The sequence below is a fragment of the Sturnus vulgaris genome, chromosome 13, assembly GCF_052056855.1.
Source record: "Sturnus vulgaris isolate bStuVul1 chromosome 13, bStuVul1.hap1, whole genome shotgun sequence".
Classification (NCBI taxonomy): domain Eukaryota; kingdom Metazoa; phylum Chordata; class Aves; order Passeriformes; family Sturnidae; genus Sturnus; species Sturnus vulgaris.
Genome location: NC_142255.1, coordinates 8,984,507 through 9,012,492, shown reverse-complemented (window position 1 = coordinate 9,012,492; position 27,986 = coordinate 8,984,507). Strand labels below are relative to the sequence as shown.

General features: G+C 40.7%; 1 protein-coding gene across 5 annotated transcripts; it reads left to right on the top strand.

Moving 5' to 3' along the window:
- The first annotated feature begins 2,702 nt into the window (after nt 1-2,702).
- LOC106851838 (tropomodulin-3-like) lies at nt 2,703-27,646 on the top strand. 5 transcript variants are annotated; one of them, XR_015806494.1, is made up of 12 exons: nt 2,706-2,762; nt 3,596-3,769; nt 8,971-9,168; nt 10,538-10,694; nt 17,981-18,103; nt 18,663-18,752; nt 19,262-19,392; nt 20,310-20,417; nt 21,867-22,010; nt 22,351-22,495; nt 23,594-23,733; nt 24,627-27,646. XR_015806494.1 is itself a non-coding variant. In XM_088172518.1 (11 exons), exons 3-11 carry the CDS (start codon nt 9,043-9,045, stop codon nt 24,656-24,658), a joined length of 1,056 nt encoding a protein of 351 aa, XP_088028644.1. In that variant the 5' UTR covers nt 2,706-2,762; nt 3,596-3,769; nt 8,971-9,042; the 3' UTR covers nt 24,659-27,646. The 5 variants fall into 5 exon arrangements, 3 of the variants coding, with proteins under 3 accessions (XP_014729575.1, XP_088028644.1, XP_088028643.1); XR_015806495.1 differs by lacking the exon at nt 3,596-3,769 and having other exon boundaries at nt 2,703-2,762; XM_088172518.1 differs by lacking the exon at nt 23,594-23,733.
- Nucleotides 27,647-27,986: the final 340 nt, after the last annotated feature.

Here is a 27,986-nt window from a genome sequence, read left to right as displayed (position 1 = left end):
TGATCAAATTCAGTGACCTATAAATAAAACCCCCTGGTTCAATTCCTGATCAGCAAATTTCAGACCTAGGGTAGAGGGAAAAATTGACTCTTGCTCACATGTAAAATTACTGAATTGGGGAGATACTTCTGGAATGGCCTTGAAAGAAAACAATCTATGTAAGCAGCCTCCGTTCATAAGACCTTGATGGTTCAGGCCTTAAAATGTTGGCCAGCAGCATTTCAACTGGTCAATCCCCAACTACATTTAGACTGGAAAATTTTATTTGCATTGATTTGATAGATAATAGGATTTTTTCGGACTGTTTAATAAGGAGAGGTACATTAAATAACTCTAATGTCAAGTCCTCTGTTATTTCACCCAAACTTGCTTCCTGTGAACCCTTCTACATCCTTAGCACTATAAATCCTGAATACATGCAGTTTAATTTAGATACTGCATTTGCCATGGTAGTAACACTAGTAATAAATATCTTATCTGTACCAGTTAATTTGCAGTAGATATCCAATTGAACCACAATTTGTATTTTGCAGGTGTGGCAAATGAGACAGAACAGATGGCTATTTGATGTCTGGGGCCCAGCTGGCAGGCATGCCACAGGGAACAGGAACTGGCTGAAGGCTGAAAGGTGGAAGGGATTGCCCCCAGGACACAAGATGACCACTACTGAGCCTGGGGCCAGACCCCAGCACCTCACCATCTCTGTGCCCCCTTACAGAGCTCTATATCCCCACTCTGCTCCAGGCAGCCTGCTCAGAAGCGACTTAGGTTGGTTCACACTGCCCTGGAGACACCCTGGAGTGAAGCAACATGACTGGTCCATCCACAGAGATGTGGTTCCTCCTCCACCTACCCCAGCTCTGCTGTCTGTTCTGGGACGAGAATGAGGAGATTTTGGCCAAATCTCCTCCTTTTTTACACTGTCCCATTGAAAGTGGTTTGCACCATAAATGGGAGCAGGATCCAAGAGATACTCTTTACAAGGTCTGCTAATGGTGAAGAACTTTCTGTTCCACTTCCTTCTCAATGAATGGATCTGCAGGACAACTTCTTCAGCATTGAATTTCTCTCTTTATCTAAAGAGTCAGAGGTCCAAGGTCAGACAAAGGCCTTCTGGGGCTGACCAATATACACTGGCCATATTTCTTGTACCACTTTTTTCTTTCCTACAGTCAGTCCCCTGGGAATTGCATTGTTTGGGATATGTCTAAACTGTCTTAATGGTCTACTTGAGAAACAAAATCTTGTGAGTGGTCCCATATGCTGGGCAGAGCATGTCAGACAGTGTGGGCTCCTGCAGATGGGGCTGAGAATGCTGTGAGTCTGATGGTGGTGCTTGAGCTCGTCTCCAGACACGCCTCAGCAGGTGGGCCCAGGCTGGCCACAAGGCAGCCATCCACAAGAAAAGGGAAAAATTCCCACACACACATAGGTAGCTACCCCTGTGGCCTCCTACCAAAGGCTGTGTAAGCTCACGGGAATGTGCTTGGCTTAACTCTGCATCAGAACACAAAATTCTCAAAGTGTTAGGTTGTGTCTCAAGAGAACTAGGACTGAACCATGTCCCTCTTTGCTGCTACTGGAAGAAATATGATTTTCTTACTCATAATTTGTTTCAATCCAAGTTTGGCCACTCATTAAAAACAAAAGATATATAGGCTAGAGGGTCAGGCATCACTTTTTGTTATCATCTACTTTACTGGTAATATCCTTCCTGTCTACATCCCGTGTGAATTCCCAAGGCAGGAAGATAATTCTTCTCAAGCCATATACTTTGAACCACTAATTCTTCATTTTTACCACATCAGCATTGTAGGGAGTAAATATATTATGTTTTAATCAGTTCAGAATTATGTTGGAGGCTTTTTGCCCTGCTGTGCTCAGCTCAGTGACCAGCAGTGAGGAGCTCCCTGCTGCACCTGCTCTTGCTGTGCATGTGCATTTTTTCAGCACCAGTGGAACTTCCACGGCTGTCCAGGCCTATTCACATTATAAACATTAGAAAAATTGCATACAGAGTATCATTTACTAACATGTGGTGTTTAGTAGGTAGATTAAACGTCCACAAAATCCTGTTGATGTGGCACACACCAGCACAGAGGGCACGCTGGTGCTTAGATTCCACCTGCTGTGTGTCACCAGAAGCGCTGCAGGAGCTCTGGCGCAGAGCTCGCCAGGAGAAGCCGCTGTGTCCCCGGAATTGCTCCTTTTGAGGGTCAGGGAGTGACAGAGCACTGGACTCCTGTGCGCGGTGACCTGCCCCACAGCCCAGAGGGGAAAGCTGCCTGTTTTGAACAGAGAGGAAACAACATGTGGGCAGAGGTGAAGACGAGGAGCCTGAAGAGGCCAGAGGAAGGAAGAAGCTACAAGAGAGATCTGCAAGGCCGTGGAGCGCCGAAAAGGCACCCAAGAGATCCCCCCGCCGGCAGCACACACGCGGTGTGCCCGTCCGGAGGGGCTGCCATACACCCCACAGGCATGGGCGGCTCACAAGGGACCTTGCAGACCACCTCGATCCCTGCGGACAGGGGCACCTTGCACAGCCCAGTCTGCTCAGAGCCGCCTCCAACCTGGCCTCGATCACCCCGTGGCCATGGCCGGGGCCAGCCCGCTCCCAGCCCGCTCCAGGCCCCGCCGCTCCCAGGGGCCGCGCCCTCGTCCGCGCCTGCGCCGGGCGGGTCCGCGGTTGGCGGCGTGCGCGGGGCGCATGCGCGGCGCGGCGCTGCTGGTCGGGCTGGGCGAGCGGGGAGCGGCGGCCGCCGGTGAGGGGGAGCGGCTGCCGGGACGGGACCGGGGTCCCGGGCAGAGCCGGGCCGGGGCTCGGGCGGGCACAGCCCTCCGCCCGCCACCACGGCGCGGTGGGAGCTGGCGGGAGAAGGAAGACGGGGCTGGGTTGACGCCCGCCCGGCCGGACCCCGGCGGCTCACGGGGGGCCCGAAGCCCCGCTGGTGCTGGGAGCGGGGAGGTCGGGCCGGGGCGGCGGTCGGCCCCACAGCGGGGCCCTGCCCGGGCAGCATCCCGGGCCGGGGGCGCGGGGCTGGGGGGCTGCGGAGTGCGCCCAGGTGCGGGGCTGCGCTGGGTGTTCAGCCAGCGCCCCGCTCTGTTGCGAGTCCCGGGAACGGAGACTTTGGGAACTTCGCCTGTAGAGCTGGTGCCCGTGATTCTTTGAGTTTGATGTGTTTTGCACGGCTCTCACAGCACTCGGGTCCCCGCAGTCAGTGACGGAGGGATGCCTTTCCGGGGCGGGGTGCGCTCCATGCACCGACACCGGGCCCTCGCCTTCACCCCTGCGCTGGGCTTGTCCCGAGAGCTGCGCACGGAGCCTTCGGGGGCCTGCTCTGAGAGCCTGGCGCTCTGTGGGTAGGCTGCTCTCTGTGTTGAAATAAGGGATGTTCCAGGGAGGTTGCCGTGTGCTTTAAATTTGCTGTAATGTATTGCTTCAATCCTCATAACTAAAGTTTGGCTACAGCGTCAGGTGTAGAGAGCTTGACAGGCAGCCAGTGATGTGAGGGAGGACCTGAAACTGACTCGTGCTCAGTTTTCCTGAAGTAATAGAATGGGAATGAATTAAATTTCTTCTACTGTTCTGTTCCAGGCTTGTAAGTTTTGCCACTTTTCTGCAATGGATAAAAGATAACTGAATGTTTCAATAAACGTTCAGATAGCTTGCATCTGATATTTCTATTTGACTGAAACACCTGCGGGCAATTCCTCCAGGAGCAGATACTGTATTTTAATGGGCAACAGGTTTCTATCGAAGAACATCCAGGTATTGTCTGAAAAAAATTCTGCCTAAACATCCCTCATCCTGGCCAATCAGTAACTTCCTGCATGTTGGGAGAGAGAATGGACAGCTGGAGTGGTGATTCTTGGCAGAAGTTCTTGGGCCACCTGGGATTTTTATCTTGTCCCAGCCTTGTATTTATTTGGGATCGGAGCACCTGCCCTGCAGCAAGTTTGGTGAGCATGCCTGGAAGTGCCATGGGCGTGCTGAACTGCTGCCACTTCCATGTCCTGTGCAGCTTGCCAAGTACTGCCTTTGGGGCCCCTGGCCCTGTCACGCCTGCTGTTGCCTGGGTTGATTTGGTATGTCCATGTAGCCCTGCAATGTGGGTGACCAGTTTTCGGGAACAGTGGGACAGTGTCAACTTGGCAGTGTAGCCATCTCTCAGAGCACCCTGTCTGCAAGAGAGCTGTGTCCCAGTTCTGTGTCATTGTACACAGCATATATAGAAGAGCAATGTGGGCTTTGATTGCAGGTGCCCTCTGATACAGAGCAGGAGCTTGCAGGAACTGGAAACACAGATGTGTTCAGATGTCCTTCATTATGGAGGCATCTTCATGGTCTGTGTAGTTACTTTGCAGTAGCTGCCTGTCCCCCTCCACTCCCTGCGTCACTGTGTGGACAAATGTGAAGTTAGAGAAGCTCGGTTTGCCATGTATAGAACTTAGTGAATTGTCTCTGAACAGAATGAAGCCTTGGGCTCGCTTTTCTAGGAAAATAGCCCAGAATAGTTGTCTTCCTGCCTGGAAAACGCAGTTTACCCTGATGGGAAGTGTATGCAAAGACGAGCTGCCACCTGCTGGCTCCGTGGGGCTCTGGGCTGGGGGATGTCTGCTTGTCCCTGGGGCAGGACACTCCAGATCCTGTGCCCCACCCCAGGGTGGGGGTTTGGAAGCCTTAGGTGGGTTTCTTAAAGCTTTCTGCTAAGAAAGGCAGCATCGGTCTGTTCAGCAAACTTATAAGTCATTACAAAAATATCCTAGGGAACCTGCTGGGATTATGGTAATATTTATGTTTACTAATTTTTTCTCCTTGCTTTGGTAAGTAAAGATAGCTCTTTCAAGTGCAGCACATTCTTCATAAACAATTCTGTATAAATTTGTACGCTGGAAAATAGAATTGTTGCCATCGTCGGGGTTCCCTGGGGAAATGCTCAGTTTAGGCTCCTCCAGGCAGCTGGGAGGGTCTGGGGCCCCGAGTGGTGCAGGAATGCTGAGAGCCCTGCACACCCCCTGCTCTGCCGGGTTCACCCAGAGGCTGGGGGGAAGGAGGCTCACGAGGAGCAAATGAGATTAAAGTGAACTCTGCAAATGTGCTGGCCAAACCCAGCTCAGTTTGTTTTTCATGATGTTGCTTCTATTTTAAAATCCAAGTCACGGAAGCCATTTACAGTGGACTTTAACAACGCTGTCGTTTCCTGTGGGCAAGTTATATCTAAAGAGTTTCTCCTGTTTGGTTCCCAATAAATTGTGTTCTTGAATATAACAGAAATTGCGGGGGGGGGCAAAGGGTAGAGGTTTTGAATGATAATTGGAAGCTTGCTATTTTTTAGAATATTTCGGGTTTTAAAAATATAATTTCAGGGAGGAGGGGAGAAAAATTATCTTGACTTGTGGATGAGAGGTGTGTGAAAGTTGCTTGACAGTCCTTCAAGTGATAATTCAGGTAATTATAAAATGGCATAAAGTGAAGTTACTGCTGTTCTCTCATTTCTTTAGTTCTTCATTGACTTCCCAGGTGAGGGAATAGCAACAAGATTTTTTTTCTCTCATGTCCAGCAGAATTTCTTCATTTCTGATTTTTCAGCTTCTCTTCTGCTTAACAGAGAATTGACATTTGATGGAAATGATGGCTTTCTTTCCATTTCTCTAAATGTTTCTTATGTGACTCTGAAGTTGCTGGAGTGAAGAACTTTACATTGTAGCTATATATCTGAAAAAGAACATTAGCTCTTTGGATTTTTATGCAATGTTTTCATTTTAAAGCCAAGAAGGATATTTAGAAGTAAACTAGCTCTGCTCATGAAAAAAGGGCAAAGTATTTGCAAAGCCAAAATTGATGGTTACAGTTTTGCCCATGATTTTACAGTAAGATCACACATATACATATATATATATATATGTATGTATGTATGTATATAATATAATGTGAATGTGCCACAAATATTCACAGGCCAAGTAGCTGCTCCTTCTAAAAGCTTGTAGTTATGCATGTGTCTCTATGCTGAAATGCTACAGCGAGTGATGGAAAGCAAATAGAGCACTAAGTGTGTTTAATGGGAGGTGAAAGGCTTGTTTGATTAGATTAGGGCTTCAGCTGGCCTTTATGCCCTTTTTAGGCAATGAGAATTCCTGACACTATGTTTTAAAACCTGATTTTTAGCATGTTGTATGTAAGTGTTGTATATGCTGTGTTTTCTTTTGTAGGGAATGTTTCTGAGGGTTGTTGCCAAGCAATCTCAGTGTACTATGGATGTGCTAACCAGTGCTACCATCGTACATTTTAAAGGTGTCTCACATTTAGGATGCTTTCATACTTAAAAAACCCCATCCCTAATAGGTATTAGGAAATATGTCCAAAACTCTTTAAATTTGTATTTGCCAGGCCACATGTGATTCTCTTCTTGCTGAAGTGAAGCCTCAGTTACAGAAACTTTTTTTTGTTCTGCTACTATATTTTTCACTTTTGTGTGTGTTTGTGTATGAGGATTTGATATTACTTCTTCGGTTATATACAAACAAGTGAGACTAAGGACTGTGACCTGAAAATTCATTAATGTATTACAAAGGATGAGTAGTTTTCCAATACGAAACACTCAATGCAGTAAATAAAAAGTAATCAATTCTGGATGACAGCATTTTGTGGCAATTAATGGAGAGGAAATACAGCCTATGTGAAGATAATGTATGGTTATGCAGTGCTACTCAGAGTAAGGGCAGCATTATTCTGCAGCTTGCTAACCATTCTGCTCCTTATAATTACCTGTTAAAACTACACCTTTTAATATTTGAATGCAAATGGACATGCAGAAATGTGGTAAATAGCAGTGTCTTGATGTAGGGCTCAGGTGGCGCAGCCTGGTCACAAAGAGCAATGTGTAATCAGCTGCAGGAAATGTTTTTCTCCTGTCATCCTGTCTAATGGCTTGAACTGTAAGGAAGGGCACAACATTAAGGCTCCAGGAATGAGAAGTTCACATGCAGATTGTGTGGCACCAGCTAATTGTCCATCAGCTGCTTGCACCTGGAGAAACAAATACTACCAGACTATGAAAACTGTAGGAGGTGGCTCTCTAGGCCACAGGTCCTTTAATTACTTTTGGAACTTAGGAAAACATAGGTGTGCTACCCTCTGCATTTTCTGCAGCCAATAACTTGGATTATTGCTAGCTCTGTAACCTCTTGCAAAAGGTCTGGGCTCTTCCAGCATGACTGAGTTTGTTCAGAGGACACCAGAGTTCTTTTGATGTAATTTACCACAAAAATGAGAGTTCCTCCTTATGTTTGAGAGAACTTTGCAAAGGTCAGTTGCAGTCCCATCAGTGTCAACTGTAGTTCACAGTAAAGTTCACACTTTGAACTGTAGTTCAAAGTAAGTATTTATATCAGCAATACTTTTTTAAAAGCAGACATCCTGAAAATAGCTGAATATATTCCTCATTCAGGTGTAGATGTAGATAGGACCTGAAATTCACTGTTCTTGCAAAGGCAGTTGTTAAAACCAGATTAATTTTACAGGTACATTTGACTGAATGGATGTCACAGATGAACCTCTGTGGTCATGTCTGGTTAGTGTCTGTGAATTAAAATGTCACCATATGTAACTGTGGCAGCCAGGGAGCCCTTTCTGCATGTAAACAACTGGGGTGGAAGAATCCCGTGAGCAGGATTCCATGGTATAGCATGTGTGTATATACAGCCTGACTTTTCTGCTACTTAAGAGGCAGGGACTAAATTGATCTGGTTTGGAGAACAGTGTTAAGTTGGATTTGAAGTAATGCAGTTGTATTTATGCTGTCCTTGAATAGGGGCTACTGATGAAAAAGTGATTTTGACTGTGTCTGGTCTGTGTTGAGTATTTCGATAGAGCCAAAAAAAAAAAAAAAGGTTTAAGGAGACTAATGAACAGGAATGTATATATTTAGCTTTTGCTTCCCAAACACCTTATGGCCTCTCTTGCTTACTTACAGAGAGTCATCTCAATTACAATTACCTTTTTTTTTTATCTGTATGGTCAACTTGAAGCAAGAATTTGGCTGAACAAAAAGAGAGTCCTAGAACTTCTTTCAGAAAAATGAGAGGAAACAACTTGTCTGCTTGAACACTGCTGTGGTTAACTGTTTTTTCCAAGACAAATGCTTAAAAATGGTGGGTGTTAGAAGAAATGTTCTCTGCACTCTCCTTGTCTGTGGGAAGTGCTATACAGACTGTACATTTCGAAGGACCTTGGTTTCCTCAAAATGCAGTATTTAGGGACCAGTCACACAGTTTATTCTTTATTTTAATTTTTTTTTTTAATTTTAGGGTTTTTATGGCAATAGGATTGACTGGAGTGCTGCCACTTAGGAGCTGTATTTCCTATGCTTTTCATCAAGCTATTGTAATTTTCTGTGGACAGAACAGAGTGTTGCTTCGATGGTAGTGCTATAATTAACTTGGAGGCAAACTTCCTTTGTTTCCTCTGTAGGTAGTATGCAGGGATATGAGTCAGTAATAACCAATTACCTTGTTTATAGTGAAGTTATCCTTAAGTGGCCTTGATCTGCTGTAGCAACAATAAACGTGGAGCATCTTAACTCTTCTTTTGGCTTCATTATATGTAAAAAATGAAGGTGTTAAACTGGACTCATAAAGAGTAAGATCTCCTCCCTCCTGCCTTACAACCTGCCCTGCTCTGTAGGAATTATGGCTTTGGAGTTCTTGTCCAGAGGACTGGGTATTGACTTTGATCTGAAAATAGATATAGCTTAATTAGATACAGCTTAATTGCTGATGGACAAGGGCATGGTGGGACAGGATTCTCATCAGTGTTGGGAAACAGCTTCCAGGTGCTCCTTGTCAGCTGTAGAATAACAGATACCAGTACTGGGTGACAAAGCTTTCCTTTCACAGATGTATGTGGAGGCTGAAGATGCTTTGTGGTTGGGATATTTACCTTAATTAACTCTGCTTATTTCTTTTTAAAAGTTTTTCGTAGATCTGCATTAGAATTAAGACTTGGATTTTGAAGTGTTGGAGCAACTTGCTACTATCCAAGTCATGACACTCCCGTTTCGAAAGGACTTGGACAAGTACAAAGATCTCGATGAGGATGAAATTCTTGGCAAACTTTCGGAAGAAGAACTGAAACAACTGGAAACTGTTTTGGATGATCTTGACCCCGAGGTAGGCATTAGCCAAGAGAAGTTTTAATTTTTTCATTTGCTCCATTACTAGTCTAAAATAAATTGAGACTTTGTACAATATACTTTTGGACAGAGTTTTTTTTCATAGGCTGCTGAGGATCTCACAGATATATATGTGTATATAATGCTTATTTCCTGTTTCCAAGGTGGACACAGTTGTAGTAAAGGAGAACATAAGAAGGGATAGCTGGGAGGAGCTTTCTGGGATTGATTTATAAATAAGAATTGCTGTTGTTCATGTTCTTGAAAAGAAAGTTTATTTAGGAAAGTCTGTTTAACTTGCCTGTTTCCAGTGCTGTCTGGTAAACAGCCCTTTTGCATACATGTTTGTTTTATTGTTTCTGCTGTGGAGTTTGATGGGAGTGAGAGGGTGCCAGCCCCTTCTAATGATTCCTGGTCTTGAATCTGGTAGCTTATATCTATTCTTGTCCTCATGCTGACTTTGTGAAGAGAAAACAAATAATTGCTACACTCCTGAATGATTATGTCAGCATGGGGTATTAAATAAAGAATATTGCAGATTTCTGCTACAAAGAGCTGAGTTGTCCTCTACAGATATTGGAGCTAATGTCAGACTCCAAGACTTAATGTTTTCACCTTGTGAGTCTGTGTTTTTGTTTTAATAGAACCAGGATTAGTTTAATCTTGATGTTCAGGGATCAGTTCAGAATATTATATCACCTGTTTTGTTGCACTGCAAGATATTACTGATATCTTAAATGCCGTTGACTTTATGGATATTTTAACAGGAGAACTGGCAAAAGGGACTGGTTGTCTTTCATGGCAGTCAGAATTCCTATAAATTCTGGTCTTTCTGAACTAATACACTTTATTCTTTTCTCTTTAGTTGGAATATGTTGTTGTTATCAAAGAAACTTCCCACATTGAGTCAGGTCAAAACCAGAAATACTCTGTGTTAAAATAATAGTAGAGTCAGTTGTCTTACGGACTTAAAATCACATGGATGTAAGTGACAGAGGAAATAGTCTGTTGCTGAATGTCTAAACTGTAAATAGCTGAGTTTTACTTAGTACTGCTCATTTAAACAGTGCTGATTCTAACAAAGAAATGCAAAGTAACTGGCAAATTTAGTGCTGGGAGCTATTGTACTTAAAAGAATTGCTTCAATCCTACTGAGAGGGCAGTGTGCTGTGTTTTCATTATATTCTCCATGTCTCGGTTACCTTGTATCCTTCCCTGCCCCAAAAAAATGGAAGTTGGCAGGGGATCAAAGAATGCCTACAAAAGATGGTGTACCAGGGCTGAACCTTGCAGAGAGGGAGGAGGAAGAGGGAAATGAAACTAAGCAGGTGCTCACCCAGACTTTCTGAGGTGCGTTTGTTTTGCAGAATGCGCTGCTGCCCGCAGGCTTCCGGCAGAAGGACCAGACTGCCAAGAAGGCCTCGGGTCCCTTCGACAGGGAACGGCTCCTGGCCTATCTGGAGAAGCAGGCGCTGGAGTACAAGGACAGGGAAGACTATGTGCCTTTTACAAGAGAAAAGAAAGGTAACACCACCCTTTCCTGTGTAAGTGCTTATGAAATCTCTGAAGTGGATGAGCCAGAACTGCTGTGAACTGAATTTGATTGAAGCACTGGCAGCTGTAATGCTTTTAACTCACAGAGTTTCCAAATGGCTGCTACTGTGCAGGGCCAGGAGGCTTCCTGTTCAAGCATTTGTGCCACCGGGGCTGGTGTGCTTCTTGTATGTAGCACAGGAAGGAAATAAGACTCAAAGATTTTATCATAGATTCTGATGGGCATGGTATCCTCAAAGTAAGAGCTAACTCTGATTTATGTCAATAACAAATGCTGTCATTGTGCCTGTGGCTTATGCCTTGTGCTGAGTACAGACAGCAGCCTTTGTAACACTGTGTTGGATTAGAGGAATAGCAGTTGAATGATGTTGTGGTAGACAGAAATGTTCGAAGATGATGCAGGCTGACAAGGCCAGACAAGTGGTGTATGCAGTTTTGCAGTCATGGTGCTTTTCTGTCATCCTTACTGAAAGCTTTAATAAGATTGCATAGTTACTCCTAACTAATTATATAGGTAAGATCAAAACTTTTGAAATCTGGCAGTGGTTTGTGGTCTGAAAACCATGAACACGTTATTAAAGCCTGGGATTTTAATTTTTTTGCTTTGGATTTAGTATTTTCATTGACTTGATTGGAAGCATTTTCCTTTTCAGAAGAAAATTGCAAAAGAATGTGCTTCTTAAATATCGTAAGAACAACTCTTTTTTTTTTTTTTTCTTTTTTTTTTCCCACCCAAAACAGAAGTTCCCAAATTTGTAGAGCTTTGCAAAGCACTATTGGTAGGCACAGACACTCGCAGACCTGTGCAGGGCACAGATGGAGCAGCCTTTTAGCTGTTGCCACAGTGTTTGAGCGCTGCTTGAGTTCCGGCTCATGAGAGCCTTCCCCAGCAGCAGGGCAGATCTGCTGCACTACCACTTCAGTAAATTGTTTCCTAAGTTGTATTCCAGCTGCTCCAGATGAGCAGGCTCCTCTTTTCTTAAGGGGTTGAAACCCTCTGATTCTCTGGTGTGAATCATTGCTTTATTTCAGAATTGAGTCTTCATTCATCCACTGAGTTTAAGTATATGATTGTGGGGACTGTGAAAATTTTGTTGGAGGTATTGGCATTTTCTCTTCCTGTGCCAGATAGCTTTACCTCACAAAGTTGGTGTCTCCCTTTTTTCTTGAAGTAGTAGAGATTGTGGCTTTACAGTGTGCTGCCCTCTGTATGATGGACTTTCTTCATAGAGCGTTTTTTGCTTTATTTTGTAGTTGAGCTCTCTGTGTGTTGAGAGATAACTGTGGCACTCCTGTGCTGACAGCAGAACAGGAGTTTGGTGACTGAACCTGTAGGAGTAACCAAGTGAAGGACCATGCAATGTATTGAGTGTAGAAGGCAGAGGCACCCACAGCAGCAGTACCTTCATGGTACCTCTACTGCTGCTGCCAAGTACCTGTTCATTGGTGCTTGGCTGTGCCTGGCTTCTGCTGCTCTCCTGACAGATGTGCCAGTCTGGGTTGGAGACAGACTGATGGTTAAATGTGATTGAATTTGGTGTATTTGGGGCTGAAGGTGATTGGGGAATCCCTTGCATCCTGTGCACTGCTCAGTCAGGGAGTGAGCTGAGCAAGGAGGATGTGCTCTAATGCTACATTTTCTGCTGACTGCTAATGCTCCTTTCACATAGATGGCTCTCTAAAGGCGGCTTACATGCATACATAAAAGTATTTGCTTGGGTAGATAAAATCTGTGAGAATCTTGTAGAGAAACAGAAGGGTCCAGCTGTAATGCAGAGCTTGGTTAAGAAAGATCAAATGTCATTTCCTTTATGTAATAAAGTATTACTAAATAGTCTGTCTGCATGTTGCAATGAGTCATACCAGTGTAGTTTGTAAAATTTCCTGTATCTTGTAAAAAAAAAAGTTGATATTTAGTAACCTCTGTAATTTATCTTAATGCTATGCAAGAGAAAATAATATGAAAAATGAAATGTAGATTTCTTTCATTAAAACTAAAAATGTGGAAACAAATGTTTAGTATCCAAATTGATACTCTGTTGTGTGGGCAGGAGGCAAGAAGATCAAGCTCATGTTGTAGTACTTTTCCCCTCGTGAAAGTATTATGGTTCAACTTTGACTTGCTGCCACATTTGCTGCCATTTTGCACAAAAATGGCAAATATAAATAACTTAATCTTTTAAATCAAGAAATCATGATATTTTTCTAGATGTAGAACTTGGAAAGGGCATGGGGTGCAACTTAATACTTGTGTAGGATTTTCTTTTCTATAGAAGGCTTGTATCGTAATGTTCTTTTTGTTAATATTAAAACAGACCAACAGGCAACTAAACTAAGCTGGGTTATAATTTTTCACTTCATCTAGAAATATGTGTTGCAGAGAAACACTAGCAAATTGTGGAATAAGGGCAGGTGAAGATCTTGCTTGATTCTCCTGTTAATTTAGGAGAAATGTGACCAGTAATAACCCTCAGTTCCAGAGGTTTTGGGAGGAGAGAGATAGATTGGAGCCTCAGCTGGGTTTTTTTGGTGCCATTTTTTGGGTCAAAATATTTCTGTGTCCCTGGCTGGGCTCATTGCTCTCACTTGTTCCAATTATTCATTTCATGAAACAAGAAGAGCAAAATCTATCCTTCTTTTTCTTTTTTCTATCTTAGTAGAACTGATGTCCTGCATGGCTATTTGGTCTGCAGATTCATCAAAGAAGCTTACCCTAGGTTGATTTTAAATATTCTGTCTTGCTACTGATTCTGGTAACCTTGTTTTCCTACTAGAGTGTGAAGGAAAATCGTCTCTTCCAGATGCCCCAAGTATCTATTTTTGGGGTAACATTTTAGTAAAACAGTGTTGCTTCTCTTTCAGTGATAGATGATGTAATTTCTCCAGGTCTATGGAACCTCTTTTGTTTTGCACTATGACATCTGGAAGATGTGAAATAATGTAAAGTGTCCTGCTGTGGTGAAATGAACAGTGCTAAAGAAATGTGAAGTTTAATCCCCAAATTATACTCTATTCCATTTTCCCAGTGCCTTGATTTTGTTTCTAAAAGCATCCTTAAAAACTTACTTTGTTTTAAAACATGATTTAATGATTTAAGTCACATTCTGTTCCAATTAAGTGTTGAACCATACAGTAAACCATTGTTCAGGAGGTTCATGAGACCAATGTGGTAATAATTGCAACAAAACTAGCTCTGTCTCAATGTGTGTATGTAAGTATGTCATAAAGATTTTACAGGGCATGCTGCAAGGAGGAGCTCTCATCCAAACAGTAAAGCAAGGCTTCAGCACTGAAGGCTGTTGCCCTCAAGTGTGTTCCACTCATCTGGCCAATTCTGACCAATGCTCCTTCTCCCTTCTCTTGGAACAGCAGAAGAAGAGAATTATTGCAGCTGAGATAAAAACATATCTGAGATAGCAATGTACTTTGTGCTGTATAGTGCATGGCATTAGCAAAGCATTGTGTAGGCTAAGCTTTGCATTTCTAGCCTTTGCACTCTCCTAACTGTGGCTCTCTCTTCCCTTTGCATTCCTGTTGGGGTGTGTTTGTTCGCTGAAACTGTAGCCGCCTGGTTAAAGCTCTTTTGTTGGCACCCTGCTCAGTTGTTGCTCTAGATCACCATTGCCTTCTGTTGCAGCAGGATTTGAGATGCTGTGTTCTCTGTTTGCCATTGAATCACTTTAAAGTCTTTAAAGGAAGTGTGTTACATGTTGTGAAGTGAAGCTAATATCCTGTAGGAGCTTTGCAGAAACAGCTTGTCAAACTGATATTCTCCATACAAGAGCACTAGAACAAAATAACATGTGATACTCCAGCCCTAATGTAAAACAGTTTTCTAATTCACTGCTATGTAGCCTGTAATCAGATAGCAGATAACAGCTCTGCTTCTGCACTAAGACATTGAGGAACTCACTTGTAAGTTGAATTAAAAACATTAGTATGAAATTGTGCTTACAAGTGAATTAATAAACCTAAGTCTGTTGCATGGTAAGAACTGGAGATTGATGAAGTGTGGATTATATAAATTTCAGAACTAAGGAAAGTTGAAGGAACATAAGATATAAAGAATACGTCAGATGTTGCTCACTTTTCTTTATGAAGTTAGTGATGAGAAAAGCTTGTATTCAGTTATTCTCAGGTAGCACTTGTTTTGTTTCCCCAAATGGAGTACCCCAAAAGTGGATTTTAGACTTTGTTCTGCTGTGCAAAGTGTGGCTGCCTGCTGTCTGTAAGTGTGGGATATGTGAGAATAGTACCAGCAATGTGCAGTGCATGGCTCCACTCAATAGACCTGATTTCTGCAAGGTATTGAGTCCCACCTTAAATACTGTGAATCTGTGTGGGAAATGTCCAGGGCACTTCAATGAACACCATCCAGTGTTCCTGCCTTTAGAGCAATACAGTTGTGTGGAACTTGGAACCAAAAGTTCATTCTGTAGCAGAGGAGGCCTGTGACTTAATCCTGGATGTGCATCATCTAATATGTTAGCTTAAAGGCATGGAACACCTGCCTATATAATTATACAAATAATACAAAAATGGTGTGAACATCCCTGAAATTTGCCTCTTCATGTTGTCTTTCTTAATCTTTGCAGTATCCTGGCTGGCTGAATAGGAACTGTCATGTTCCTTCATGTAGTTAAATCCCTGCTATTTGGAAATGTTCCACTTGAGGGCCAGGCAAGCTGCACATCTCATGGGCTGCACAGATGTGTAGTGGTTTTTGGTTTTATTTAAAGCTTGCATTAGTAAGGGGGGAGGGACTTGCTGAACTGTACTGGCAGCAGGCCTTGAGTGAGATCATTGTCCCCAGAGACACAGAGGTCTTACCCTTCTAGAAGTAAATTCATGGCTAGAAGTGGGGAGTGGGGAAGGATCTACTTTTGTATGTGCATTGTAAACCTATGATTTCTGGTGTAGGACGAGATGAAGCCAATGAATGAGAAATTATGTACACAAGGGTGTGACTTGTTTTATAACAAAAACTGCTCCTGACCCAGCTCATGTGACTGGAGTTGGCTGTAGTGAACATTTCTGAAGGGCAGTGGCTTTTAACATTTTTGCTTTATTAAAAGCTGATTATACTTCTCACTCTCTTTAGGTTTTCTAGAGTCAGGCATGTATGGATAAGTTTAGTATTACTCTTAGGAAGCAAATATATGAACCAGATGTTTCTAACCCATGAATTTAAGAATTAAAGAAAAGCAACATCAGGAAAAGTAGTTATTTTTTGTGAGCACTGTGGGATGAACCAGGCAGAAGAACTAGGTTAAAATACATTTTTGCCAAGCTGCTTTTAATTGAGATCAGTTTATTTTTCCTGCTCTCTTCCTGCTGCACTGATGCTGCAAATAGGATGGCTGAATGAAGGCTCAGCTGCTCGAATCCCGTTGTCCTCCTTCCTTGTACTCCAAATCCTCACCTTTTTACTAGCCCATATTACTGAGGGAAAATAACACAAACATAGTTGCTGAAAAGCTTTAGATCATGTGTGTGCTGCTCAGAGTGTTTAATGGATTAATGAAAAGCTTGTCAAACATTCTTGCATCTCTTCTATAAACTACAGTTTTAGTTAAAGGTTAATCTCTCCCCAGTAGGTGATGCTGGTAAAATAAAATAATAGAAATGTATTGCATCATTTATATCAAAACACCCTGAAACCATTGCTACATAAGTCTTCAATTTATGACGGTTTCTTTTAATCCTGACTCACCAACAGTTTCTTTTGGACTGTCCATCAGAGCTGAGGTGTGAGTGGTAATGCACGTCAGCTGCACTTAACTACTGTTTGGAATCAATACAGTTATGTAAGGAGGTTATTTTCTGCTTCTAAATATGGATAATGACCATTTATACAAGTTTCCAAAGAGATAGCAACCCAGGAACAAAAATACCGGGTTGCTAGCAACAGCTCTTGGTCATTAGACTGTGTTGTCAGAGAAAAACCTGGTGTGCTTCTCTGTAATCTGTGCTAGTGGGAATGCATTAACTTCCTTTAAAAGGAGAATGACCACAAACTGCTATAATCTAGAGAAGATAAGGAATACGATTTTGGGTTTAGTGATGCTAAACTTCACCTACTATCACTGTAACTGGGACATTGGGATGAGGATGATTCCTCTGTGGAAATACTTTTTATAGCTATGGATATGGCAGAGGGTGGGCTCCTGAATTAGGACTGAGACTTCTTAGGATGATTATCAACACCACTTCCTACCTCAGGAAATAACAAAAGGAAGTTGGAACTCCTTTCCCATTGCTCTTTCTGCTGATAGCTCAGGCAGCTTGGAAAGTCTGAAAAACTTGAACCTTAAATAGCTCTGATTCACAGTTGTGTAGTTGAAAAAAATTTCTCTCAACTGCATCAGTACAAGAGCTTTTGTTTGCTGTGTTAATTTGTCCTGAACCTAAGCACCTGTCCTGGCTCTAACCCGGTGGAAGACTTCTTTGTTCTGAAGGACCATTCATAGCTGAACTGTTAGAAAAGACTTTCTCATATTCTGATTTCCTACTCTAACGTTCCAGCTAAAGGTGTATGCAGGAATTACAGTAACTACACAGACCTCTACCTAATTCATGTCTTCTAAAATAAGTTTTCCCATTACCTGCCTGTAATAACTAAAAAGTTGGTGCAGAATATAATATTACTCTTGATTCTTTTGCCATTGACTCTTCAATGACCTTTCTAAGTATCATTTTAGAAAACAGTGTCACTGGCACAGAAATCTGTTAACGTGTTTTGGGCTGTTCACAAACCATGGTTTTCTCAAGCAGCTTTATTTTTTTGCTTCAGAACTGAGGTTAACATCTGAAATCAGATACATCATGTATGGTTTAAAAACTGCCAGGTGTGTGATTTCAGATAACTCTGTGATATTCCCTCCGACATATTCAGATTACAGTTCTGCTTGGATCCCTTTGTCCCTTGAGAGGAAACTCAGCATTCTCTCGTGATACTAAATCTTTCCTACAGTCTTTCTAGACTGTTCAAAATTATAATGGAGGTTTATATGTTGCTTTCTAATACGTATGAGAAACAAATAAGGTTGGAATCATGATCCAGGCTCCTGAAAATTTATTCCTGTTTATGTTCTTTCCTCGTCTCTGACTTGCAACAACAAAAGAACCCTTTATGTTGTTTCTGGTCCTCCTAGTATTCACTAAATGTAATATGTATTCTATAAGTACCTAGTATTTGAAAGATAATAGTTATATTATGCAAAGTAACATCAGACTTTCCATTTTGTTTACTCCAGGGAAAATATTTATCCCCAAGCAAAAGCCTGTACAGTCTTTCACAGAAGAAAAATTCTCTCTTGATCCAGAACTGGAGGAAGCCTTGACCAGTGCCACAGACACAGAATTAGGTGACCTTGCAGGTGAGGACTTTTTGAAGGATGAATGGGCTGGTACATATTTAGACAAGAAAGATCTATAATTAATGTGGTGCTGCATTGATCTGACTACAGGATGTTGTAGTTGTGACAGAAACTGGATTATGTTCTTTGCCAGTTTGCTTGAAGCATTTCACCTTTGTTGATTTGTGATAATTTGTGAGGAAGTTAATTATTTGGGCCTGCAAATGATACCTTATTTTCAAACTCAAAACCTTTAAATACATTCCTCAGAGTGGCTGTTTTTTGATGTGTGTCTGCTTTTTCTTATGTATAACAGTGTGTTTGTATGTGCCTGTATTCCTAAAGCTTCATTTTGTGATGGAGCTGAATTTTTTAATGTTGCTGCTCGAACCTGGTGGGGTCAGAACATTCTAAGATGTGAAAGTCAACTAAAATGTCTATAATTAATTATTTTTTCTACTTTTTTCAAATGATTAAGATACTGAATGGCTTTTTATACTGATAGCTATTTTACAAACATCAGGTTTTGTTACTTAAAGGAACCCTGCATTTTTTGCTTTTTCTTTTTTCCCTTTTTCAGCAATACTGGGAATGTCCAACTTAATAACAAACAACCAGTTCTGTGATGTAGTAGGAAGCAGTAATGGGATTGACAAAGACAACTTCTCAAGTAAGTGTGTACACAAGTGCTAGAAAAATCAATTCTCTGTACTGCATACAGTTACTATAACATTCACTGTTCTGTTGCACCAACATTGGTTTAGACTCATAAGTCTTAGTCTGGAAATGTGTGTGCCTATAACATTGCTAATTGAGCTCTGGCAAGAGTGGAATTAAAATATATGTACATTAAAGTGTCTTCTGCATTTAAGTCACTTTTTGATGACAAAAGTAGGCATAAACATGCATTGTGTGTGTTGGTCCTTAGGTTTTATATTTGTTTGTAATTCAACTCCCATGTGCTTTCTGAAAAAAAGCAGAAAGGCTGTGAGGACTTTTGAAAAAGAATTGAACTTTGTGAAAATATGGTCAGGAGAGATGGTATGTTTTTTTGGTGGGGGAGAGATGCAAAGACTTGTAAAATGATCTTTAAATACAGTAAATATTTAGAATGTGTATTATTTATTCACAGTGAATGTGTGCAAGCTTTTGATTACCTTTAAATGCCTTACTTTTCAGATATAGTAAAAGGTGAAAAAATGTTGCCTGTTTTTGATGAACCACCAAATCCCACAAATGTGGAGGAGACACTGCAAAGGATTAAAGATAATGATTCTCGTCTTGTTGAAGTTAATCTAAATAACATTAAGGTAATTAACTGAAGGCTACAGCAAATATGCTGCTGCTTCTCAGTAGAAGACACTTCAAGCTGCAAAACTCTAAGAGAGCATGATAGGCTTATTCTAAGTACAGCAATCTTTCTACTGAATGTTGTAGTGTATATAAGCTCAGAACCTGCAGTTGAAGTGATAAGCCATCTTGGTTTCTTTTGCCAAATGTGTATTTTAAAAGTCTTAGACTTTCTCACTGCCAGCCCAGATTTCTGTTGCTGCCAAGCTGGCAGCAGTTCCAGCAGTTCATTATCATGGAGTTAACTGCTTTGTTGAATCCTTTGTCCTTGATGAAGAAGTGTGCTCTCAGTTTCTGTTGCAAGCAAAGGGATATTTGTGCTTGACATCCTTCTGATTCTTGTACAGAAGGGCTGGTGGAAGTTAGGGCAGCTCTGCTCCTAAGTGTAACAGTTGTGTTTTTACACGTGACTTTATATATTTTATATATTAGCTTGAAAGAAACCAGAACTGCAGCAGCCAGTGCAGGCACAGCCTTGTCAGCAGCCTGTTCCCCTTACTAAAGGGGGAAATAAAATCCATGGTTTAAGAATACTGTGTAGCAGGTAAATGTTAGCCAGAATAACTGCCTAAAAAGGCAATAGATCAAAGTTTCTGATACAATAAACTGAGACATTTGCTACCCTAATTAATGCTTTAGAAAGATTCCTTTCAAGCTTAATTGCTACTGTACTGTAAAAATGATTGCTTTCTAGAATTGGTGACTCTTACAGCTATTGCATTGTAGGGTAGGGCTTCACTGTTGGACTGCTGGAGACCAGTGGTAGTTAATATTGTGTAGGGCATTTTGCTGTAAAAAAATAAGATAGTGGGAAAAGTTGGGGGGAGGGGATAAACTTGTGTATCTCAAGAGAGTGAAATGCTATTTTTAATTCAAGAACATACCAATTCCAACGCTGAAAGAATTTGCAAAAGCCTTAGAAACCAACACACATGTGAAGAATTTCAGCCTGGCAGCCACCCGAAGCAATGATCCTGTTGCTGTTGTAAGTACACACGATAACAGCTTTCAGTGGGGTGCCAGGGAAGTTAGGATGGGAAGGCAAAGGTAAGGGATTGAATTTAATCCAGTTTAAATGCTCAGGGATGAAAATGTTTCCATTCTGCTACACTGTAAAGTATGTTTTCTTTAACAAACCTTTGTTGTATCTAAGTTGGTAAATGATTACTGGTAACTTAATATGCAGCAATGCCTCAGATGTGTGAGGGAGAATTCTTTTTTCCAGTCCCTTTCCCTGATTTTTCATTTTGCTAACCTCCTTCCTTTTTTCCTTTCTTTCCTAAATGTTTGCTTCCTGCAGTTCATTCCAGTAGCCAATAGTTTATTCAAAATTAATTTACTAGATGCACATTTGAGGACTTAAAAACACCCATAATATTTTTCAACTAATTAGAGTTTTAGCTGAAGTTGTAAAATGCCTGTTTCTCTATCTCCCTGCTAGCAAAGATTGGCTTAAAATATTGGTATATAAAGCATAATATTAGTCAAAGTATCTAGCTTGATACAATTGAAACTTAAATATAATTTATTGTCAGGTCGGTTTTTTTTCTATGTTGAATTAAAGCAGTACCTTATTTAATTACAAAGAAAGAGGTAAGAAAACAAAACTAATTGTTTTGCCAGGACGATCCTTTGCACTTGTTTAAAATTCAAATTAGAACAAAAGCAACTAGTTTGAAAGACTCCACTAAATGAACAAATGAGCATTTGAAATCTTTGGGTTTGGGTCAATTAAAAAGTTTCTTTTCAGCAGGACTAGAACGTGTAATAAAAATCTATAATGGCTTCTTTTCTCAGGTGTGGTTCTGTTGGGTTTTTTTGTATTGTGACTTGATAGAAAAAAAAATCAAAAGGTACAATTTTTCTGACAGTAAACTTAGCAGTTAGCCATTCTTGTTTTCTTCCTTTCTCAGAAATAACATCAGGTATAAAAGTGTCTTTAGCTACATGCTGGTACCATGCTTAGAGCTTTGAATTTACCCTCTTCCTGCCAAATCTGTGGACAAAAGCATTTTGAAAGTCAGATCTCCTGTTTACAAATTAACCATATCTAATTCTCCTCTCAGTTGACTAACGCCCTTTCTTTGGCCTTTGCTTAGCAGCCTGCATTGCTCATTGTGTGCTGTGAAGGCTTACAAAATGGAATTGGTCCAATATGCTAATTTCAGACAATTTATATTCTGTGTAGCTTTTTAGTTTGTAACAAGAGAAAGACAGGCCTTCTCTTGACTGAATGCTATTTAAAAAGGGGATGTAGATAATGCCTGGCTGAAGACTCATCTTAGTCTCAGTAAGTGAAAGCTTCCAAAGTTACACCTTGCATCTCTGAACTTGTTGCTTCCATGGAACTAGTTAGTGGAAGTGGTTATTGCTGTGTCCTGTGAGGTACTGCAGCAAAATTCAAAAGTTTAATGATGCTTTCTTATATTCAAAGGCCCTTGCAGATATGCTGAGAGTAAACACAAAATTAAAAAGTTTGAACATAGAATCAAACTTCATCACTGGAGTTGGAATTCTGGCATTGGTTGATGCACTGAAAGACAATGAAACGTTGACAGAGATTAAAATTGATAATCAGGTAAGTGAGGTGGTGGGAGTAGTATAACTAAACCCAGCCAATCCTAATTGACTAAATATTTTTAGAAGACAGCTTGTGATAAACTCTTCAAATATTTTATGTTTAATTATCTTAACACCATCAACAACTGCCCTTAAGATTTTAAGAACCATCCAGCTGAGATTGATTTCTGTGCTTTCTTGTGCTTTAAAGTGTACAAACGTATTTAGGACCTTCTGCCTATTTGATCAGCTAGAATGAAGCTGAGTGTTTATTGACTGATATGGGGAAAGTGTTTTGATCTCTTTCAGGATGAACACACATAAGCTCTGTTGTCTTTGTGTACCTTTTATTTTAATAGAGGCAGCAGCTGGGCACAGCTGCAGAAGTAGAAATTGCCAAGATGCTTGAAGAAAACAACAAGATCCTCAAATTTGGATACCATTTCACACAACAGGGACCTCGAGCCAGGGCAGCTGCAGCTATCACAAAAAACAATGATTTGGGTAAGACCTGTCATTAATAACTGAATGGGTGTGTGGCACAGGCTTTAAACGTGTCTGGTTATTCCCCTTCTCCTTGACAAAACCAGGATAGCACAAGATTAGTAGATCAGTTTCAGTTTCTCCTGTGCTTTACTCCTACTTTTTAGTTGTTAGTTGATGTTTTCTGTTTTGTTGCAGGATGTTCAGGTATATATGATCAGAGGATTTTTTGCATAGTTCTAGAACAAGAGCATTCAAATTTCATGTAAGTTGTGGCAAAGGGAGTGAAAACAATAGTTTTGATCACTCAGGTGTATTCAGATAAGATTAATTTCTTCTTTAAAAGCAGTATTTGAAATCAACAGTGTAGGATGCCCTGTTCAGTGCCAGTATCCCAATGTCACTGGGATTGCTTGAGCAAGGAAGCTGAACCTACTGTCATGTACTGAGGCTGGGACCAGATAATCTCTGCCTTGGTGGTTCTGTTCATGCACAAATGACTGATAACAGTGGCATCTTTATTTGATGCTGTCAGATTTGTTGGGAGCTCATCAGTTAGAATCCTAATTAAATGATCAGCAGAAAATTTGTTAGTAACACAGCACATGAACGGAAATCATTTGTATAATAATGTCAAATACTTGAGGCACTCAACTACAAAATAATGTCCCTCTATTAAAATATAATTGCTTTTTAGAGCTCCATTTAATTAAATATTTTGGGTTTAGATGGTTTGTGGTGACCTCTCATCACAGTTTGAAAAGGGGCCAGGCAGTTTAGTAGTAGTAGCAGTAGTTAAGGAATATATTAGAGGGAATGACACAGGAAATTGGAATTTGGCTTAAAAATCTGATTCCCCTCTGAATATAGGTTAAAATAGAGGAGAACAGCTCTGAAAGATGTGGATGAGTAACTAGAATAGAGCACAGAGAGTTAAGAAAGGCATTCAGACACTGTTTCTCTAAACAGATTCTAAACCAATTGGGTTTTTTATCATAATGCTTCGGGTGTGTCACAGCTTTCTAAGGATTCCCCTCTCAGTAGTTCTTTTATTAGTGCTTGACTGTTCAAAATCTATGCTTCTATTGATATCTTGCCTTTTTTCCTTTGCTTTCTTAGTCTGGAGTATGCGAGTAAAAGTTTCTGCAAATACCTTTTCATCTGTCCAGCCCTGAAGCTACAGCGAAGGTTACTCTGAATACCCATTTGGGTATTGAGCACTGAAACTGAGATGCTCCAAGTCTCTCATTTCTCTCTTTGTACGTTCCTTCTAAAAAAAAGTCATCATCTTCTTTTTCCTTGCTCACACTGTGCTCTACCACTTCCCTGTTCTTTGTCTGTGTACATTTAACTGAGTGATTGGAGAAGTCTAGGGCTGGAAATTCTTGTCATCTGTTCTTGCAGTTTGATGAAAGCAGGTATGAATAACTTCTGCCACCTACTTTCCATTGAGTGGATTTGAGAACAGATTCACTTTCTTCTTATATAGATGTGTTTCTTTCATTTTTTTAAACAAAATGGAGATGTCCTTTATATGTCTTATAAGAGCTTTAGTGCCATTTGCTATGTCTGTACAGAAAAGGAAAACATAATTTGATAGTGTGAAAAGAAAACATCAGAAATAAACAAATGCCGAGGAAAACTCCAGTCATTCAATCAATATCGCATATTCTCAAATCTTAATAGCATCTGAGCTTTTAGTTATCTTATTCACAAGTTTTTTATTGCTCTTCATTTTGACAAATGAATCTTTTTATTAACAAATGGAAGGTTTTAGGCTATTGATTGTAACATCTGTGTGTAAATCGTGTTAGATATAGTGGGAAGCTCCTGTAGTGTTTCTTTTGAAGCCATGTAAATTAAATTCACCTCTAAAAAACTGCAAAAACGGTAAAAAAAGAATCCTGGCTAAATCTGCTTATCAGACATGAGATGATTAATGTTTCTCACAAGTCCTTCCTCGGAAATATTTGCAACTGTTTATGAGTAAGGGGATAAGCTTACTTGCTTAAAATGCTGTCTAATGCTAAGTGTTTGCTACTTTAATTTGTGGTACTTCATGTGACAAAGTAACTGTTCTTGTATAGAAACACAAAAAATAGTTAAAATACTAATATAGCAAAACTTCTCTTTTTTGTCTCCCTTGTTGCAGTTCGGAAGAGGAGGGTTGAAGGGGACAATTAGCAAAGCTGATGCCAGAACTGTGGAGTCAGTATGGGCAGCACCGTGGGCTTTGGCAATCTTGGACTACATTGACCTGGGTTAGAAGGGAAAAGACTGGAAACCCCATTCCTTTTAAAGCAAAGCAGTAGAATCATCTGCTGGTATGCAGCATGGTTTTGGGATGGATGGAGACACAGTAATTGTGCCAGTCTCTGTACCATAGGTTTTGATTGGGTTTTTTAAAGAACTTTTTTTGTATTTCAAGACTTTGGCTGTGCTTTCTACTAAAAATGTAATTGCAGATCAGTAGTATAATTGTCTGTACTCAAAGAATGGGATGTTTAAGATCGTTGGGCAGATACTGACCCAACTAAATGTTTGTAAGAAAATCTGGGGGGTGTGTATTTACATGGAGGGGTGTGTATATATTCCTGACAACAATGCCTTAGTAAGAAGGGATTCTTCACCCAGCAGCTGGACTCGTGTAGAGCTGTTCAGCTTTGTTCATATGCACTGAAGAGAAATCTTTCACAGCAATGTTATTTGTAATTCTACTGTTTTATTTTTTTATTTGTTCTTGATACTGTAATCAAGTTCAAAGATATCCTTTTAAGCCAAACAAAAATAAACGGGCTAAGGACTTTTCCCAAGAGATTACAGAGACTAATACAAAAGTGGAAGCCTTGCAAAACAATAAAAAAATTCAGGAGCCTTGTAAAATGAAAGTTTTCCTGTTACACCTAAATCCTTAAAGTCTTTTTCAAAAGGTCCCGTAACTGTCTTGCTCTGTATCTAAACTGGATACGTTTTTAGACTGATTCCATGTGTTCATCACCATTATTTAGTTTATATTCTTTGTTTAAAAATTATCTACATTCATAAGTATCAATTTCTCTAGAAGTAGTGGACATTAATATTTAAAATTCTGCATAACTGTACAGGAAAAGCAGCCTTGACTGTAAGACCACTGACTTAAGTTGCATTACATTAAGCTCTTTGTACTTCATAAAAATCTAACAGTTTTTAATAATGAAGTAACACTTTTAAGAAAGTTTTTTTTCCATTCTATATCTGTCTTGATGTTGAAACACTACCTAAGACATGCAAAAACTAATCAATATGTAGTGTCAAATCTCTAGGGTGTAGTCATTGTTCAAGTGTTTAAAGTTCTATAAGCAAACTAATAAGGCAACAAGAATCACTTCAACTTCTGTACATAATCACAGTACACTTTGAAATATGAAAATCGAGAAGCTTTTTGGTGTAGGTGTGTTTGGACTGTCTTGTACTAGTTTGCTTTGAGATCACAAAAATGTTCTACAGGACTGCTTGGCTGTATTTATAGCAACAAAGAATTCAACTGACAACTGTTTGCATTCAAAGATCATACTGTGGTGAGCATTATGTGTAGAAACCATATTGGACTGAGAATTTTGCATCAGGTTGTATAAACTGTAAAAACAGAATGAGTCTCTGACACTGTGCCCACATGGTAATTTGCTGCAAATCTTGGTTTGGATCTTTAAAGCCAGACTTTATTTTGGAGGTGGCTTCAAATTTTATTGCAACTATACAGAGAATTTTGAACTATAATGCCTTCAGTGGGGCTGTATATAACTGGTTTATACTCATGGAAGAAGCTTTCCCCCCCCCCCCCTATTTCCAAATCAGCCTTTTATTAGAATTACAAATAAATATTTGCTCTGAAAACCAACTTGGAATTAATTCAGTTAAAACCAAAGACTACAGTTACTGTAACCTCACAACAACACCAGAAGTGTTCTGATGAGACACAAAAAGGGCTTCTTTTGGTTTGGCTTTTGTAAATTTTCAAGAACTTTTTAGATTTTGAAATAGTTTAATACAATATGTATACAGGCACAAGTGTCTTTTTACAGACACTGCTGTATAAACATGGCCAAAGCATGTCATGTGCTGAGTTGCCTAAAGCTGTACTTTACTTTTTATTTGCTAGGCACCATAATAATTTTCTGTCAAACAACAGGCTGTAATGTCTTCCTTCATTTGTTGAAGGGCTGCATGTTCACAGAATCTATTCATGTATTTGAATTCTATGATGAGTTATTTTATCACTACCTAAAAAGATTAGGCAGTTATCTCCTACTTGAAAATGAAGGAGAAAACTGAAAGGCTGGATTATGGAAATAATAGCCCAAATCCCTTTCTTGCTTTTACTAAATCAAGTTTGGCTGTTTTTAATTATTTATATTCCAGTCAAAGGCAGGGCCAGTTAAGTTGCAGCTCTCAGGTGTCCTGTCACAAATTATAGTATTGGACCCTAATAAATGGTTTAGCTCTGTAGACAACAGCTAAAAATTTGACTGCTTGTGCCTTTCAGTACAGATACCTGACAGGCATGGAAAACAGTTTTTTTCAACTAGAGGGGTTTAATCATCCAAATTGTTGCAAGACCTTTGGCATGGTGCACGGAACAGTTAACAGCAATCACTTTTGTGCCTGCAGTGTGCATCCTTTTTGGAATAAATGAAGAAATTCAGTCTGTAGCCAGGAATCTTCAAGAGTCTCCACAAACAAAGTGAACACTGCTGTAATGCTGTGGAGTGTGGTGAGATCCTGCATATGACTCCACTGATCGTGAGTGCAGGAGTGGTGTTACTTGGAGAGCCAGTTACCATAAACACGAGATCTTTTTTCCAAAAGAGATACTGTTTTCTTACTGATTATTTTTCTGGCTTAATGCAGAAATCAAATGACTGCATATGTTGATTCTGTTGGTTCCAAGCTAAGCATAGAAATATAACCAATATTTCAGAGCAATTACCTATTTACTCTTGTATTTTAAAGAAATAACTTCATTCTCTCTACAGCTTGAGTAATCCTGCGTTTGTAAGCTACAAACGAGCAAGTGTTCAATTTAAATTTCCATTGAGGAAACAGGTATTGAGTGTTTTAGCATATCAGCACTATATGCTGTCAGATTGTAAAACAGTTACTAATTTTTGGATGATTAAAGTACTGTATTCCTGTTGTGGCTTCGGGGTTTTGTTTGTTTGCTGTTTTTAGCAGTGTACTGAATAGACACCGCCTTTCCCTCTCGAGGGGTGAATGAGCGGCCCGGTGGCGCGGGGGGGGACGGGCTTTCCTCAGCCCAGGGCGGGGCGGGGAGAGCGCGGGAGCAGCGCCACCGCTACGGCACCTGTGGGGAGGGGAGGGAGGGCGGCTGCTTGGTGCGGAAGGGGCGGAGGTGCAGCCGGGCACCCGCGGCCCTGTCCCCGTCCCCGCGCTGCTACCCGTGCGGGCCATGTCCCGTCACGGCGGCGGGCGCGGCCCCTTTAAGAGGAGGTGGCCCCCGTCGGGCTGCGCGCGG

What these genes read in the sequence shown, in the direction of transcription:
- LOC106851838 (XM_088172517.1), top strand. Translation starts at nt 9,043, where the DNA reads ATGACACTCCCGTTTCGAAAGGACTTGGACAAGTACAAAGATCTCGAT. An exon ending in TGACAAAGACAACTTCTCAA is followed by an intron (nt 18,753 to 19,261) that starts GTAAGTGTGTAC and finishes CTTACTTTTCAG; the next exon opens with ATATAGTAAAAGGTGAAAAA. An exon ending in AGATTAAAATTGATAATCAG is followed by an intron (nt 22,011 to 22,350) that starts GTAAGTGAGGTG and finishes TTATTTTAATAG; the next exon opens with AGGCAGCAGCTGGGCACAGC.